This window comes from Rhinolophus sinicus, linkage group LG02 (genome assembly GCF_036562045.2).
Source record: "Rhinolophus sinicus isolate RSC01 linkage group LG02, ASM3656204v1, whole genome shotgun sequence".
Lineage (NCBI taxonomy): Eukaryota > Metazoa > Chordata > Mammalia > Chiroptera > Rhinolophidae > Rhinolophus > Rhinolophus sinicus.
The window spans coordinates 99,357,259-99,371,126 of record NC_133752.1 but is presented as its reverse complement, the minus strand read 5'-3'; the positions used below and the strand labels follow the sequence as shown (position 1 = coordinate 99,371,126).

The window sequence follows — 13,868 nt, the reverse complement described above, 5'->3', positions numbered from 1 at the left end:
TACTGTCTTTGATTCTCTGAAAGTTGGTTTCAATGTTCAAAGCTGCACTACCATTCCTTATCACCTTCTACCCTGCCCATATATAATAAATGAATTAATTCCTCCTTATAGGTTTCCTCTGTCCAGAAGTAAATTTGCTTTATTCTTTCTTCCTAAAAGGAAAGAAGTTCTACACTGAACTATTACAACTAGAGTTAACCAAAACATGTTTTTATTCACTATATCTTACTTAAAAGTGCAGTTTCTATCAAGATAACTATAATTATTAACAGATCAAGGGTTCTTAACCTTTTCTGGAAATTGACCCCTGCTGAAAAATCTAAGGAAAGCTACTGACCCTTTCTCCAGAAAAAGACCCAGAGATTCAAAATATAAAATTTCAGAGGGTCATGGGCCTCCTAAAGCCCATTCAAGGTTAAGATCCCTTGTTCTGAAGCAAAATATTTAAAGGCAAATTCATTACAGAACACCAGAGACAAAGTCATAGTTTCAAATATACCAGGGGTGCCCAAAAAATGTATACAGTGGACACTTAGGTCAGTGTTGCTCAAGCAGTAGTTCATCATAATCAGAAGTGTCTGGACACTGATTGTAACCACTTTGAGCACCTCTTGTAATTGCAGACGTCAAATTTGACTTGTGTTCATTTTTTGTTATCGGTATATATTATTATATAATTTTAATACAGTTTTCCTTTCTTTTGTATTTTGGCACCCTCTGTATATACAGGGCATCAAAATTCAAGTTAGAATTACCATTTTAACTTGAGTAAGAAGTTATTATCATAAAAGGAAAACAAAACCTGTCTCATATATTGTGTATCATCATATGAATTCCTTCTTAGGATGACTTGTACAGTCAATCATAATGGAACCTGAGATCTAATCCCACCTCCCCTAAACTTCCCTGATGGGACTTTAATTAATCTCTCTGCTTCAATTCTCCATTTACAAAATGTGAATAATGCAAGTTACTTACATTTCTTATCTATACTTTGTGGGGCACTGAAGCAATTTATAAACAAACTGATCTAGAGAAACTGAGTATATATTCCTTATCTAAAACAATTTAGTGCATAGGCTAGAAGTAAAGTGCACTGCTCATAATACTATCGTTATTAGGATGGAAAAAAATCCAGTTGAATATTATATAAGCTTAGCACTACCACAAATCTCAAGTTGACTATTATTCTATGAATGCACTGAGATTTACCTTCTCAGTGGTAACCTTGGAGAGATCCTTGTACAAAAGTTTCCGGACATATTCCTGGAGAGGAGGACGTTTCTTTTTCACTGTTTTTTCAGCTGGAGGTGGGTTGCAGTAGTAATATGCATTCTCTACCATTGTGACATATCTTGCATCGAGATGCATTGCTTGTTTCTTTCTCATCATTTGTTCCTAAAATTAAAAGTCTGCATTAGTCAAAATTCTTTCATTCTAAGGTTCATTTACTCCAAAAAACTTCTATGCTCAGTGATAAGATTTTAGGATAAAGGGCTAGAAAAGGAAAAAAACAGTCACTAGGTATTTCTAAGCCTGTACAGGCACACTAATTGCTATACTATTCATCAATTTTTTAGAACAAATCAATTCACAACTACTTGGACTTAGGCAGTGTCCGATAATCAGAGAACTTTGCTACAAATGTGACTTATAATTCTGCCCAACTACCTGAATTCTAAGTAAAACAGGCTCATGCATATGAGTGGCTAAAATTAAGGACCAAGAATTAAATACAGAGGTGGCTCTGGCTCTGGCTACCATACAGAGCTGAGAATAAACTTATTCTCAGGGCTTGTGCCATCTAATGTTGCACCACAGAAATCCAACATATCGCTACAGGTAAGAATACTAAAAGCCCCCAAGGTCTTTTAACTTGTCCACAGCCTTCAGCATTAACTCAGAGGGGTGATTAAAAACAGAGATCTAGTCAATCATCATCTACTTCAGGATTTCTCAATTTGACATTTTGGATTGGCTAGTCGGGTGGGAGGAGGGGGCTGTCCATACATTGCAGGATGCTTTGCACAACCCTGACCTCTAATTCACTAGATGCCAGTGGAGAACTACCAACTAGTTGAAGATCTTCAAATAGTACTCCTAATTCTTAAAACAGCATCATACTAACAAAGCATTAAGGTTATTAAATTTACTCAGTCAACAAGCATTTTTCCTGGCACTTACTATGTGCTGCCAGGCACTACGCTAGGTGCTAGGACTCGCCAGTGACCAAGACCACGTGGTTCCTACCTGCATGAATCCCCACATTCTAGTGTAGGAAGATAAACAAGTCGGCAAAATCTTTTCAGTAATAACTGTGATCAGTGGTAGGAAGGAAAACAAGGCACTAAGAAAGAGAGTCAAAGGGAGCCTACTTTAGGTGGGGTGGGCTAGGGACCGCCTCCCTGAGAAAGCGACATTTAAGCTATTATCTGAAAGATGACAAAAGGTTGAGAAGAGTCATGGGGAGAGCATTTGTGGCAGAAGCAACAGCCAGAACAGAGGGTCAGAGGAGAAAGAGTGATACACTATAGGAACTAAAAGGCCAGCGAGTGGCCAACAGAGAATGGCGTGAGGTGAGATTTAAGAGGTACAGAGGGCGAGGTAATACCAGACACTGCAGACAGGGTCAAAACTCTGGGATGTAAGCGTGTAGAGGGAAACTGCTGGGCTCTGTATAATCTAGTTTATGCCCACCTTTCTAGTCTTATCTGCAACTGCTTGACTTGATGCATCTCTCTTCTCGCCTTTAAGACTCAGATCAGACTCTAAAATAAACACTTTTCCCAGGAAACCTTTCCTGACATACCAAGACTAGATTTAGTGCCTCTTCTAACTATACCCATAATGCCCTACGCTTACCCACATCATTATACTGCATTTACCACCATGTATTCCAATTGCCTATTTACTCCTCTGACTTATTAGACTGTAAACTCCATGCGAGCAGGAATTACCCTTTCTTTATATCCCAAGGGTCTGATGTAAGAGTTGGCACTCAGTGAATGCTATGAAGCTGTTAGGGAACACCTTCCCTGACTCCTTCAGTCTGGCTTCAGCACCCCTCCACGAGCCTGTCATATTCTCTGCATCCCTCTATTAATGTACGTACAACACTGTATTAGAGTTAGCACTAGGTGTGGGCTGCTGTGAGGGTGGCAACCACGTTCCGTTCTTTGTAGCGCCTTCCTAACCAGCCCCAACTGCCTGACGTACTGGAGGAACCACAGAAATGTTACACATAAATAAACAAAGCTTCTGTCCAGAAAGCAAGAGAATCAACTATAAAGGCTAGCTGCTGTTCCTATAAGAGGGGAAAGATCCACCTAGTCAAGAAAGCCAGTCAGGCAGGAAAGGACTCTGGTTCCAGCAATGCGATGTTCCCCCATACTACCGCAATGAGTACATTTTTTTCCCCAGCATAAAATAAATATAGAGGATTCAATGTTATAAGTAACATACAGACATTAAAAGCTAAGCTTTCCTGGCATCTCTATTACATTTTTATATACAGTATCTCGTCACTTAACCGTACCATCCTGAGCCAAAGAGGAGGAAGAGTTTTCTCCTTGTTACAACAAACGTTTGTACTTGGAATGACTATTGTAGGATTCATGTGATAGAAGCCCAGAGAGAATTTGGAAATCAATTCCATCTGATGGCCTTCACACTAATATTTTTGTTTAATTAGAAATAAATTTTCATGTTTCTTCATTTTAAATATAATCGGCTGAGCATTCAGGCTCACAACTAGATTATAAGAAAATAACACCTAGAAAGATGCCCCAGTTCAGACGTCTGTAACAGCGCCATCGACGTACTGCGCCTACGCCCAGGGGTTCCTAAAGCAGAGCTCTCCTGAACACCACCCCCACCCCACCACACCGCCTGCCCAGCCAAGGCTGCAAGCAAATGTATGCATATCATCAATAAGCATGAGAACTTCACTGCTTAATAAACTTCATGGCCATTTCAGTCTCTAAATTGACTTAAGAAGTAACTTCTCTCCCAAGTTAATTTTTTCGGCTTACATTTTATGTTTTTTATTTTCAAGTTTAATTTTATATTTTAAACTTATGACTTGCGTGCTTATGGCACATTAACAATGGCTTCTTTGAAATGTGCCAAGAACACCCATAAAGACGGCACCAACACAACGTAGTATTAAGAGTACCTGCTTATTTGCATCATCTGTGCAAGTTATTTTCGGTTAAACTTAATCCCCCTTCACAATATTGTTAACTCACTGGAGCCAAGTGAGAAAAATTCCACTGGCTCTCCAGGAATGGCAACTGATATGTAAGGGATGTTCTATTACAGCTGAGGTAGAAATGTTTACATTTATATGGCAGAGCAAGATAAAAGGTGCTAGTCAATATTTTTAACTCTTGAAGTACATAAAGAAGCTCAAGCTCTTGCTAGGATTCTCAAGCACTTACCAAAAGTACACTGGTCCTCAAGTGAGATTCTGGAGATCTGAAAAGAAATCTTCCACATGTTTCCAGGAGGGTACATGCCATTTCAATATGGTGATGGGAAAAGTCTGATAGAAGCATCTGTAATAATGATAATAATGATGAAAAACGACAAAGACAACACTGCAATCTTATCAGAGAAAGAATTATACATCTTATATGCATAACAACTTAAAAACATCACTATAAAAAACAAAAGCTAGTCTATTTTAGTTTAACAATCTTCACTGCTGAGCATCTTTTGTGTTCAGCTATAAAATTTTTACCTAAAACATCAATATATTTAATGTCTTTCCTTTTAGATAGATATATGGAAACTAACATCAAAGCCCTCTGAATTTCTTTAATGCTATGTATATAAACATATGTCACATACCTAACATTTTCTAAATGGCTTTTTTCTTTTGGTTTATATAACATTTACTTTTAAAATTCTGATTACAAAAGGCTTACTGTATAAAATTTACAAACACAACACATTACCATAACATTTTAGTATTTATTCTGTCAATCTTTTCTATGCATATTTTCTAAACTAAAACAGATTCAGACATATCAAATCATTTAATAACTTAGTTTTTGTGGCTAACGTGAGCATTTTTCCATGTCCTTATTTATCCTTCTATGGCATGACTTGAAAAGCACACAGTACTGTATAACATGAACTATGTTAACTCTTAATTGATTCTCATTTATTAGACATTCACATTGCTTACAGTTTCTTGCTATTGTAAACAGTGGTGACAAATATCCCTATAGACAAATCTGTGTACACATTTATGATTATTTCCTTAAAACCAATTTATAGAAATGGAATCTGTGTCAAAGAAATATATGTCCTTCCTATACACTTTTAACATTCCGTACAAAGAAATATACGAATATGTTTAAAGTGTTCATGGCATAATTCCTTTTGATTACAACACCAAGAAAGCTTTCACAATCTCTCTTAAAATGCTGTCCAGAGTTTCCCCAAATGTACTTTGTAGTCTCCTGAGATGCTCCAAGTAGATTTACGAAACCTGACCCCTTGGATATTATTTTAAATACTCTTAATAAATCATGCAGTAAAGGCTCTTGTTTAATGTTTAACTCAAGGTTTTCCAAATGTACTTGAATTCATGAGACTCATTTTGTGATACGCCTGGTAATATCCCAAGGATATCAATTTGATAAATAATTCATTATTGTTAGTAATGAATGATCGATTCCAGATGTATAATTATTCCATTTATGTTGCATCAGCTTTACCACATAGAATTAGTTACTAACTGATTTCTAGTTTAATTCCATTATGGACAGAAAACATAATCTGAGTAATTTCAGTCTTCTCTAATTTGATGAGACTTTCTTTATAGTTGATTTTGGTAAATGGTCCATGTGCATTTGAAGAGACTAAATTTTGATGCTGTTGGGTATAGTGTCAATTAGATCAAGGTTGTTAATTGTGTTGTTCAATTCTATACAGTACTTACTGATTTTGTCTGCCTCTTCTTTCAGTTATTGAAAAGTGTTTTCAAGTCTCTCACTATGATTGTGGATTATTTATTTTTCCTTTTCCTGTCGATTTTTGCTTTATATATTTTGCAGCTAGCTTACTGGGTGCATACTGATTCAGGAAGGTAACACTTCCTGTTAAAATGACCTCTTCATTATTATGACATATCCTTCTAACACGCTTCATGCCTTAAAGTCTACTTTGTCTAATAATAATGAAACCAGGTGTCTTTTGATTAGTGCTCCCATGGTGTATCTGCCCCATTTTTTTACTTTAGCCTTTCTGGTCTGTATATTTACGGGTATCTCTCTTGTACTCAGCATAAAGTGATGTTGTTGATTTTAATTAAGTCTTATATTCTTAAGACTTTTATGTGATGTATTTTGTCTTGTTTAATTATAAGAAATACATTTCATATAATTATTGTTACAGCTGTATTTATGTCTGCCATCCTATTACTTGTTTTCCAGTTTGTTCATCTGCTTAATGTTCCTTTTTACTCCCTTTCTGCCTTTCTTTGGATTAATCAAATATTTCTTAATTATCTCATTTTCTCCAGCATTTGTAACTAAAACTTAAAATTTTTCTATTAAAAAATAATTCAGCACTAACCTTTAAACAATGTAATGTATCATTTTTTGTGAACATCTTAAACTTAGTCAGCTCTCCAATAAAACGAACAGTTTTGTTCTTTGTTTCAATATTGATCTGGTCCTTTTTTCGTACCTACAAATTAAGAGAGACATTGCTTAGATAATTAACATTTTAAAATCTCTGTGGTAAGAACTGTTATTGTAATAAGACAGAATTCACTCCAAATATTTTAAATAAATTTGGGTATAATTTCTTGCTACAGTCAAATTATTTTAAATTAAGGCAAAATAAGCTCCGTGGAACACCAGTGCCAGGATGGGCTTTGCAAAACAGTTCCAGGGTCAAATAATTTGGGGAAATAATGCATTTTATTATTATTTCAAATAAAGAGGCTTTCAAATTAAGAAATCTGTTTAATTTAATTCAATGCTTCTTAAATTTATTTGGCAACAACGTAAGTCCCCCTTTTTAAACATTAACAACTACTAGTCAACATCCCATTAAATTAAGATTATAAGGAACACAATTTAGGAAACGCTACTTCAAAAATAATCAATGCCAAGAGCTTACTTAAGCAAAAATATTATTAAGGCTCTGTTAGTGTGTTATAGTTACTAATTACTGTGTTTCCCCGAAAATAAGACCTAGCCGGACAATCAGGTCTAATGCGTCTTTTGGAGCAAAAATTAATATAAGACCTGGTCTTATTTTACCATCATATAAGACCAGGTATAGTATAGTATTAGTATTAGTATTAGTATTAGTATTAGTATTAGTATTAGTATTAGTATTAGTATAGTATTAGTATTAGTATAGTATTAGTATAGTATAGTATAGTATAGTATAGTATAATATAGTATAATATAATATAGTATAGTATAATATAATATAATATAATATAATATAATATAACATAATATAATATAATATAAAATATAATATTGGGTCTTATATTAATTTTTGCTCCAAAAGACGCACGAGAGCTGATTGTCTGGCTAGGTCTTATTTTCGAGGAAACACGGTATTTACTGCCTTTTTATTATAAATTCACTACAATGAAATTTCCAATATAATCACTATTCTTTTTTATTACCAATCACAGTCATATATTAAAGTTCAAATCCTTTGCAAATATAACCCCCTAATTAGGCACACATTTAAAGAAGTTTTAAATATGACAAAATCCTATTACAACACTACAATGTGAACATACACCTCAAGATAAAATGTAATGGGATTAAACCTCGGAAATACATTTTCATCAGAAAACCAAAGCTACAGTCCTCACACTTTGATCTGAACAGCAATGACAATATGGTGGAGCCTACAAGTGGTTTGGTTTTTGCTTTTTCAGAATATTATCCTATATTATTTGTTCTACATAACAACATTCTGAGAAAGGTACAACAGCTGTTGCAATTCTGGTTTAATAATTAAGACCAGAATAACAACAAAAGAACCCCAGCTGTCAAATGACCTGACCAAGATCTACTCTGCTACTTGAGAATTCTACTACACGAGCATGTGCTGGGATTCAAGATAAGGCCTAACCTCACCAAAGCTAGACAACTAATGATAACCATTTACATAAATACTAACCTCCTACACACTCAGACACCTAACACTTAAATGGACTTTATCATCTTCGTTGTTAAGGATCTACTCGCTACAGCATTCAGAGATAGGCATTTAGACTCTTTAGAGCTAATTTTTAAATAAAACTATGTTTACTCATTTTTTAAAATCAGAAAAAAATGAGAAGCTCACTATAACTGTATTTAATCTAAAGCTTCAATCAAACTGCATCAATTAAAATTAAAATCACAGGGCCGGCCCGGTGGCTCAGGCGGTTAGAGCTCCGTGCTCCTAACTCCAAAGGCTGCTGGTTCGATTCCCACATGGGTCAGTGGGCTCTCAACCACAAGGTTGCTGGTTCAACTCCTCGAGTCCCGCAAGGGATGGTGGGCTCTGCTCCCTGCAACTAAGATTGAACTGAGCTGCCCGCTGAGCTCCAGGATGGCTCAGTTGGTTGAAGCACGTCCTCTCAACCACAAGGTTACTGGTTTCGACTCCCGCAAGGGATGGTGGGCTGCGCCCCCTGCAACTAGCAACGGCAACTGGACCTGGAGCTGAGCTGCGCCCTCCACAACTAAGACTGACAACAACTTGACTTGGAAAAAAGGCCTGGAAGTACACACTGTTCCCCAATAAAGTCCTGTTCCCCTTCCCCAATAAAATCTAAAAAAATAAAATAAAATAAAATCACAAAAACTCAACTTACAGAACTGTATTTAATCATATCATTTAAACATACAAAATAGTTTTGGGATTAGAGACAAACAGAAAAAACAGAACTAATTAGATTCTAGTTTGTAATACAAACAAAATTATATTGAATAAACTTGACTGTTTTAGACTTGTAATTTAGAGAAGAGCAGAGCCTTTATGAAGACCCTTTCACAAATATGTTTGATAAGCACTGCAAACGGAAAGCTCCTCTTATTAATTTATCTCATTTTGTGAACTCCTAGGATAGATTAACAGTGTGGACTCTGGACCAGATTTTCTGGGTTTAAATCCCAGCTCTCCCAGTTACTGGCTGTGACTTAACTCTGTGCCTCAATTTCCTCATCTTTAAAATGGAACACATAAAAGCACCCTGCCTCATAGGGCTGTTGTGAGTCTGAAGCGAATCAACACAAGTAAAGAACATACAATAGTGCCTACGGGGACCAGGAAGAGTCCAGTAAACATTAGCTGTTATTAATTTTATCCATCTTTGTACATTTGCATCACTAATACATGGACACTGAATAAATATTTGCTGACTAAACAAATAAATGTAAATGATTAATGTTTACATATGTATTGCAGTGATATGAAAGAACAAAAGATCTACGGTCAGAACAGTTTAAGGCCATGTTGTGTCATTTTGGGGAGGTATATGATCTTGGACAATTCACATAAACTCCCTGAACTTGTTGGCTTACTTGGTAAAATAAAGACAAAAATAAGGATAATAATGATGATGGTGGTGGTGATGATGATAACTACACTTCACTTAACACTAAGCAATTAATGTATAGGACAAAAGATTATACAACTTTTAAAATGATATTTAAGAAGCGTTTCAAATGGCACTGTAAAAAGCTTCTGAATGAGAAATGAAGAATGGAAAACTGTACATACAATATAAATTCATCTATGAAAACTAGAGAAAATATACTAAAATATTAACAGGGTTTGTTTTAAAGTGAAGAAATTACGGGGTTTTCACTCCTTTGTTCTACTTTATATATTTTATTTTCTAAATGACCCACAGAGCACATGTTTACTTTAGAGTTAAAGCGATGTAGAAACAAAACAAGTGTAAGGAAGCATTTCAAAAATGATATACTGATGCTGAATCTTCAGAAGGGGGAGTAGGGCTGAGAAAGGCATACACATGTTTTTTTAAATCTCCTTGGGTGAGTCTGGATGCACAAGCTCTTAAATGCTGTGGAATATCATACAATTTTCTATAGTGCGGAGCATTACAAACACGCAACACAGTGTATTATCCACAATTATTCTTAAACACGATTGAGGTTAAGGAAGTACAATCTAACTGACAAAATTATAAAATTTTTAAATGAAGTATTAGAAATCAATTATCTCACTCCCTCATTTTAAGATGAAAAAACTGAAGGCTTTTCAAAAGGCTGTGACTTATAAAAAAGACTAACTTATTCTGACTCTTCATTCAATATTTTCCAGTCTCATTAGTTGACTCCTTATGATCAAAAGGTATGTCAAGAGACTTCTGCAAAAGTAAATACAGATGCATGAACAACGTAAAATTTTCTATTTATTTTTAGTTCAATAATGTCTCACCAGATTTTAGTAATATGATCAATCATCTTTAGCAAATATGGTGACTACAAGTCATTTATCAATGACAGCTGAAACTGAGGTTAACTGAATAAATTCATATGCATTGAAAAAAACTCTTCAGCTATGTCAATATATAAAAAGTAAGGATTTCCAAGTTCTATCAATTATTATTCCGCTATAGGAAGAACCCTCCACCCCCTATAACTGCACTGAAATAGATATTATACTTTCTGTCCTCCATAATGTTCATTTTGTTTTACATAAACTTTATTTGTTTAATCATTCAACTCATTTTTCAGAAAATCTACCATATGCTGAACACTAAGTAGGCACTATGTCTATAAATAAGTAAATCTGCCTCCAAAGAAACTTATTTATTTTATTCTATGGCCCAGTGATCTCCACAGTAGTGTGGGGACAAGACTCTTGATCTACTGGGATATGGAAAAAAAGTCCTAGAACTTCTATTTATGTTTTTGTTTTTTTATGTCATACTTTTCAATTTACCTTTGTATGTTTTTATAATGTACATATTTGGTACAATTGCAAATGAACATAATTTATAAATAAGTATGTCTATGTTGAGATACATGGTCAACTTATTTTACTAAGAGGAGCTTGATAAAAAATCTAAAATAGAACTAATTTTAAAAATGTCAATCAGTGAGGGTGATATGCTTGTATTTATATAAAAGTTGTCCCCTCCCATATTAAAGAAGTAGGCTCTGCTGAAAACTTAGAGAACAAAGAAAATTAAAAATTATATACATATTTCTCGTAGCCCCCACTATTCAGAGATAGCCATTGCTAACATACTGATATAAAATTCATTTCTTTACATTCCAAGCATTTTAACATCACTGTAAGTTTATTACTTTATATATAAGTAAGATTTTATAACTTGGTTTCTTCAAATAAAAAAAGCACCTTCGCTATGACATGAAAACTTTTTGGTAAATATCATTTTCAATGGCTCTATATCACTTTAAGCACTATAGTTACATGACCATTTTCTTAATCCATTGTTGAGCTTTTAGATGATTTTCTACCTTTTTCCTATTACAATTCATGATATAAAGTTTTCTGGGGGCATATAGGATTGCTAGGACAGATTTTCAGAGTTGTCCAATGTATGAATGCTTCTAAGGATCTTGAAACATATTGCCAAATTCCTTCTCCAAATTTCAACCACAGTATGTGAATGACTTCCTATTTCTATTAGCCTTACTAATCTGTCAGTCAGATTAGAAAATACATTGTTTTAACTGCTATATGAGATTTCACATAGCTTTGCTAACCAGCTTGATTTCTTACGGCAGACTCATCAGCAGGGGACAAATAAGATCAGATTGTGACAATATGTTGGCACTAGAAGGCAGGGATGGGGACCCCTGGTTAAAAGCTATTCTCATAATTCAGACTACAGAGTGAAAGGCAGTGGCACTGGATGTGAAGCGAACATGCTGATTTCAGGAGCTGTTTTAGATGACAGGATCAACAGAACTTGGTGACCAGTGGCTCCTGAATGTCAGAGGGGCAAAAGTAGAGGTATTTCTCTTAGTAATCAGATAAAATATATTGCAAATTTACAGGGAGAATAGAGAAGTTGATATGAGGAAGAGAAGGATAAAGACATTTTTAAGAAGAAAATAATGAGTTTGTTTAATGAACAAATTTAGCTATAAGTACATGAGAACTTACTACACGTCAGGAGAGAAGTTCTGGCAAGAGGTATCTACTAGAGGTTGGAAATAGATGTTAAGTGAACCCCAGGTAAAATGTGTTTCATCAAAAAGGAGGGTGAAGGAAGAAAGTCTGGGGAATACCAACATATAAACTCAGCTGGAAAAAAGAGCAAAAGATATTGAGAATGGTAGTCATAAGTAAGAACTAGGAGAGAGTGGTGGCAGAGAAGGATTATTACTATAATATCTACATCTGGGCACTGTGTGATCAACTCTATATGCATTACCTCGTTTAATCCGTAAGAACAATCCTATTTTAAAAGCTACAAGTACTGTCCCCATTTTTGGCAAGGAAACTGAGGTTTAGGAGCACTTAAGTAACTTGGCCAAAGTTACAGTGCTTAGCATGTAGTGGAGCCAGAATGATAGGTTGTAAAAAGCAGAAGAGTCCAGCAGCATAGAATCTGCAGACACATCAACGAACAGGAGGCCACAGGGAAGACGCTGGTGGTCTCCGCCACGGTGCTACGATGGTAAAACAAAGGGTAAATGTATCGTCAGAAGAGACAAGCATACTCTAAGAACTCAAACAAGAAGGGAATGAAAGAGAATGGGGGTAGGAGGTCAAGTGAGGGAAGTTTTCTTGTTGCTATTATTGTATTTTCCTTTAAGGATGTGAGTCTTAAGCATATTTCTGGCCTAATAAAAAGTCACTGGCAAAGTATGCAGATTTGGGGGTGGGAAAGGACAGATGCTGGAGGAATTAGAGGTGACCAATTAAGTCCTTTCTTCTCTCCCAAGAGCAGTGGTTTCCGAAGTATACTCCTAGAATTCCCTCGACTCCCAACTCAATTTTCAAAGGTGGGAGGGGAAGTATACACGAATGGAAATTTTCTTGATTTTAACTTTTTCACCAAAAGCACTGATTGTTTGGTCCAGCAACATGTGTTTTAATTTTGGATTTGGTTGAAGGTGTATGCATATAACTCACGTAATACAGTCATACTGCCCACTAATAAGGCAGTTTCTTGTTCATATGATGGGATGTAATATATCAACAAGAATATCATGGCTTCTGATGTGTCTGTCCTTGAACTAGCAATATTTCTCAACTGTGTTCTTTGAGTGACTACATATTCAACCCCCTTCAGAAGGTTCACACTGCACATTACCCTATCAAAGCTTTGAGAATTCTTATAATAAAACAAAATCAAAACCGTTTAACCTTCTTGACTCAGTTTCCAAACTTCTTTAAACACAGAAACCTGTTCTTGTTTGAATACTATCAATGAAAATAGAAAACATACTTCAGCAAAAGCTGACCCCAAAAAAATCTTAACCACAAATCTCCTAGTAACAAATCCCTACCTGTAGCAAGAAGCCTTTGCAGCTCATCCCACCCATTGCAGAGACTTTCTCCTTCCTCTGAAAAGGCACTCACTGGTGAACAAGTCATTCGGCAACTAAGCATGCAATTCGTTATACTATCCAATATATTTAGGGTTTAAGTTTTTACTTCCCTTTGCTTTTGTGAGTATTTATGCCTATCTCCCCAACTGTATCATGGATTCCTGACCTCAGGAATTGTTTTCTGAGAGTTCAGCAATACTGGTTTGTGTATAGCAAGTGCAATAAAGCGCCTGTTGAACACAGCAAACATTTATGTGCATTCCAAACAACTTGCTGTAAAGCTAAATTTTGTGAACACAATTGTTCCATTGGCTAACAACATCAACACTTGAA

At 35.4% G+C, this 13,868-nt stretch overlaps 1 protein-coding gene across 4 annotated transcripts in view; it reads right to left on the bottom strand.

Moving 5' to 3' along the window:
• UPF2 (UPF2 regulator of nonsense mediated mRNA decay) overlaps positions 1-13,868 on the bottom strand; it is a 96,946-nt gene that overhangs the window by 28,890 nt on the left and 54,188 nt on the right. For all 4 annotated transcript variants that reach the window (XM_074324984.1, XM_019710276.2, XM_074324983.1 and 1 more), the window contains exons 10-12: positions 6,586-6,699; positions 4,440-4,556; positions 1,213-1,398 (exon numbers count right to left, since the gene is read on the bottom strand). In XM_074324984.1, coding sequence (XP_074181085.1) covers positions 1,213-1,398; positions 4,440-4,556; positions 6,586-6,699 — 417 coding nt within the window. The remainder of the gene's footprint in view (positions 1-1,212; positions 1,399-4,439; positions 4,557-6,585; positions 6,700-13,868) is intronic.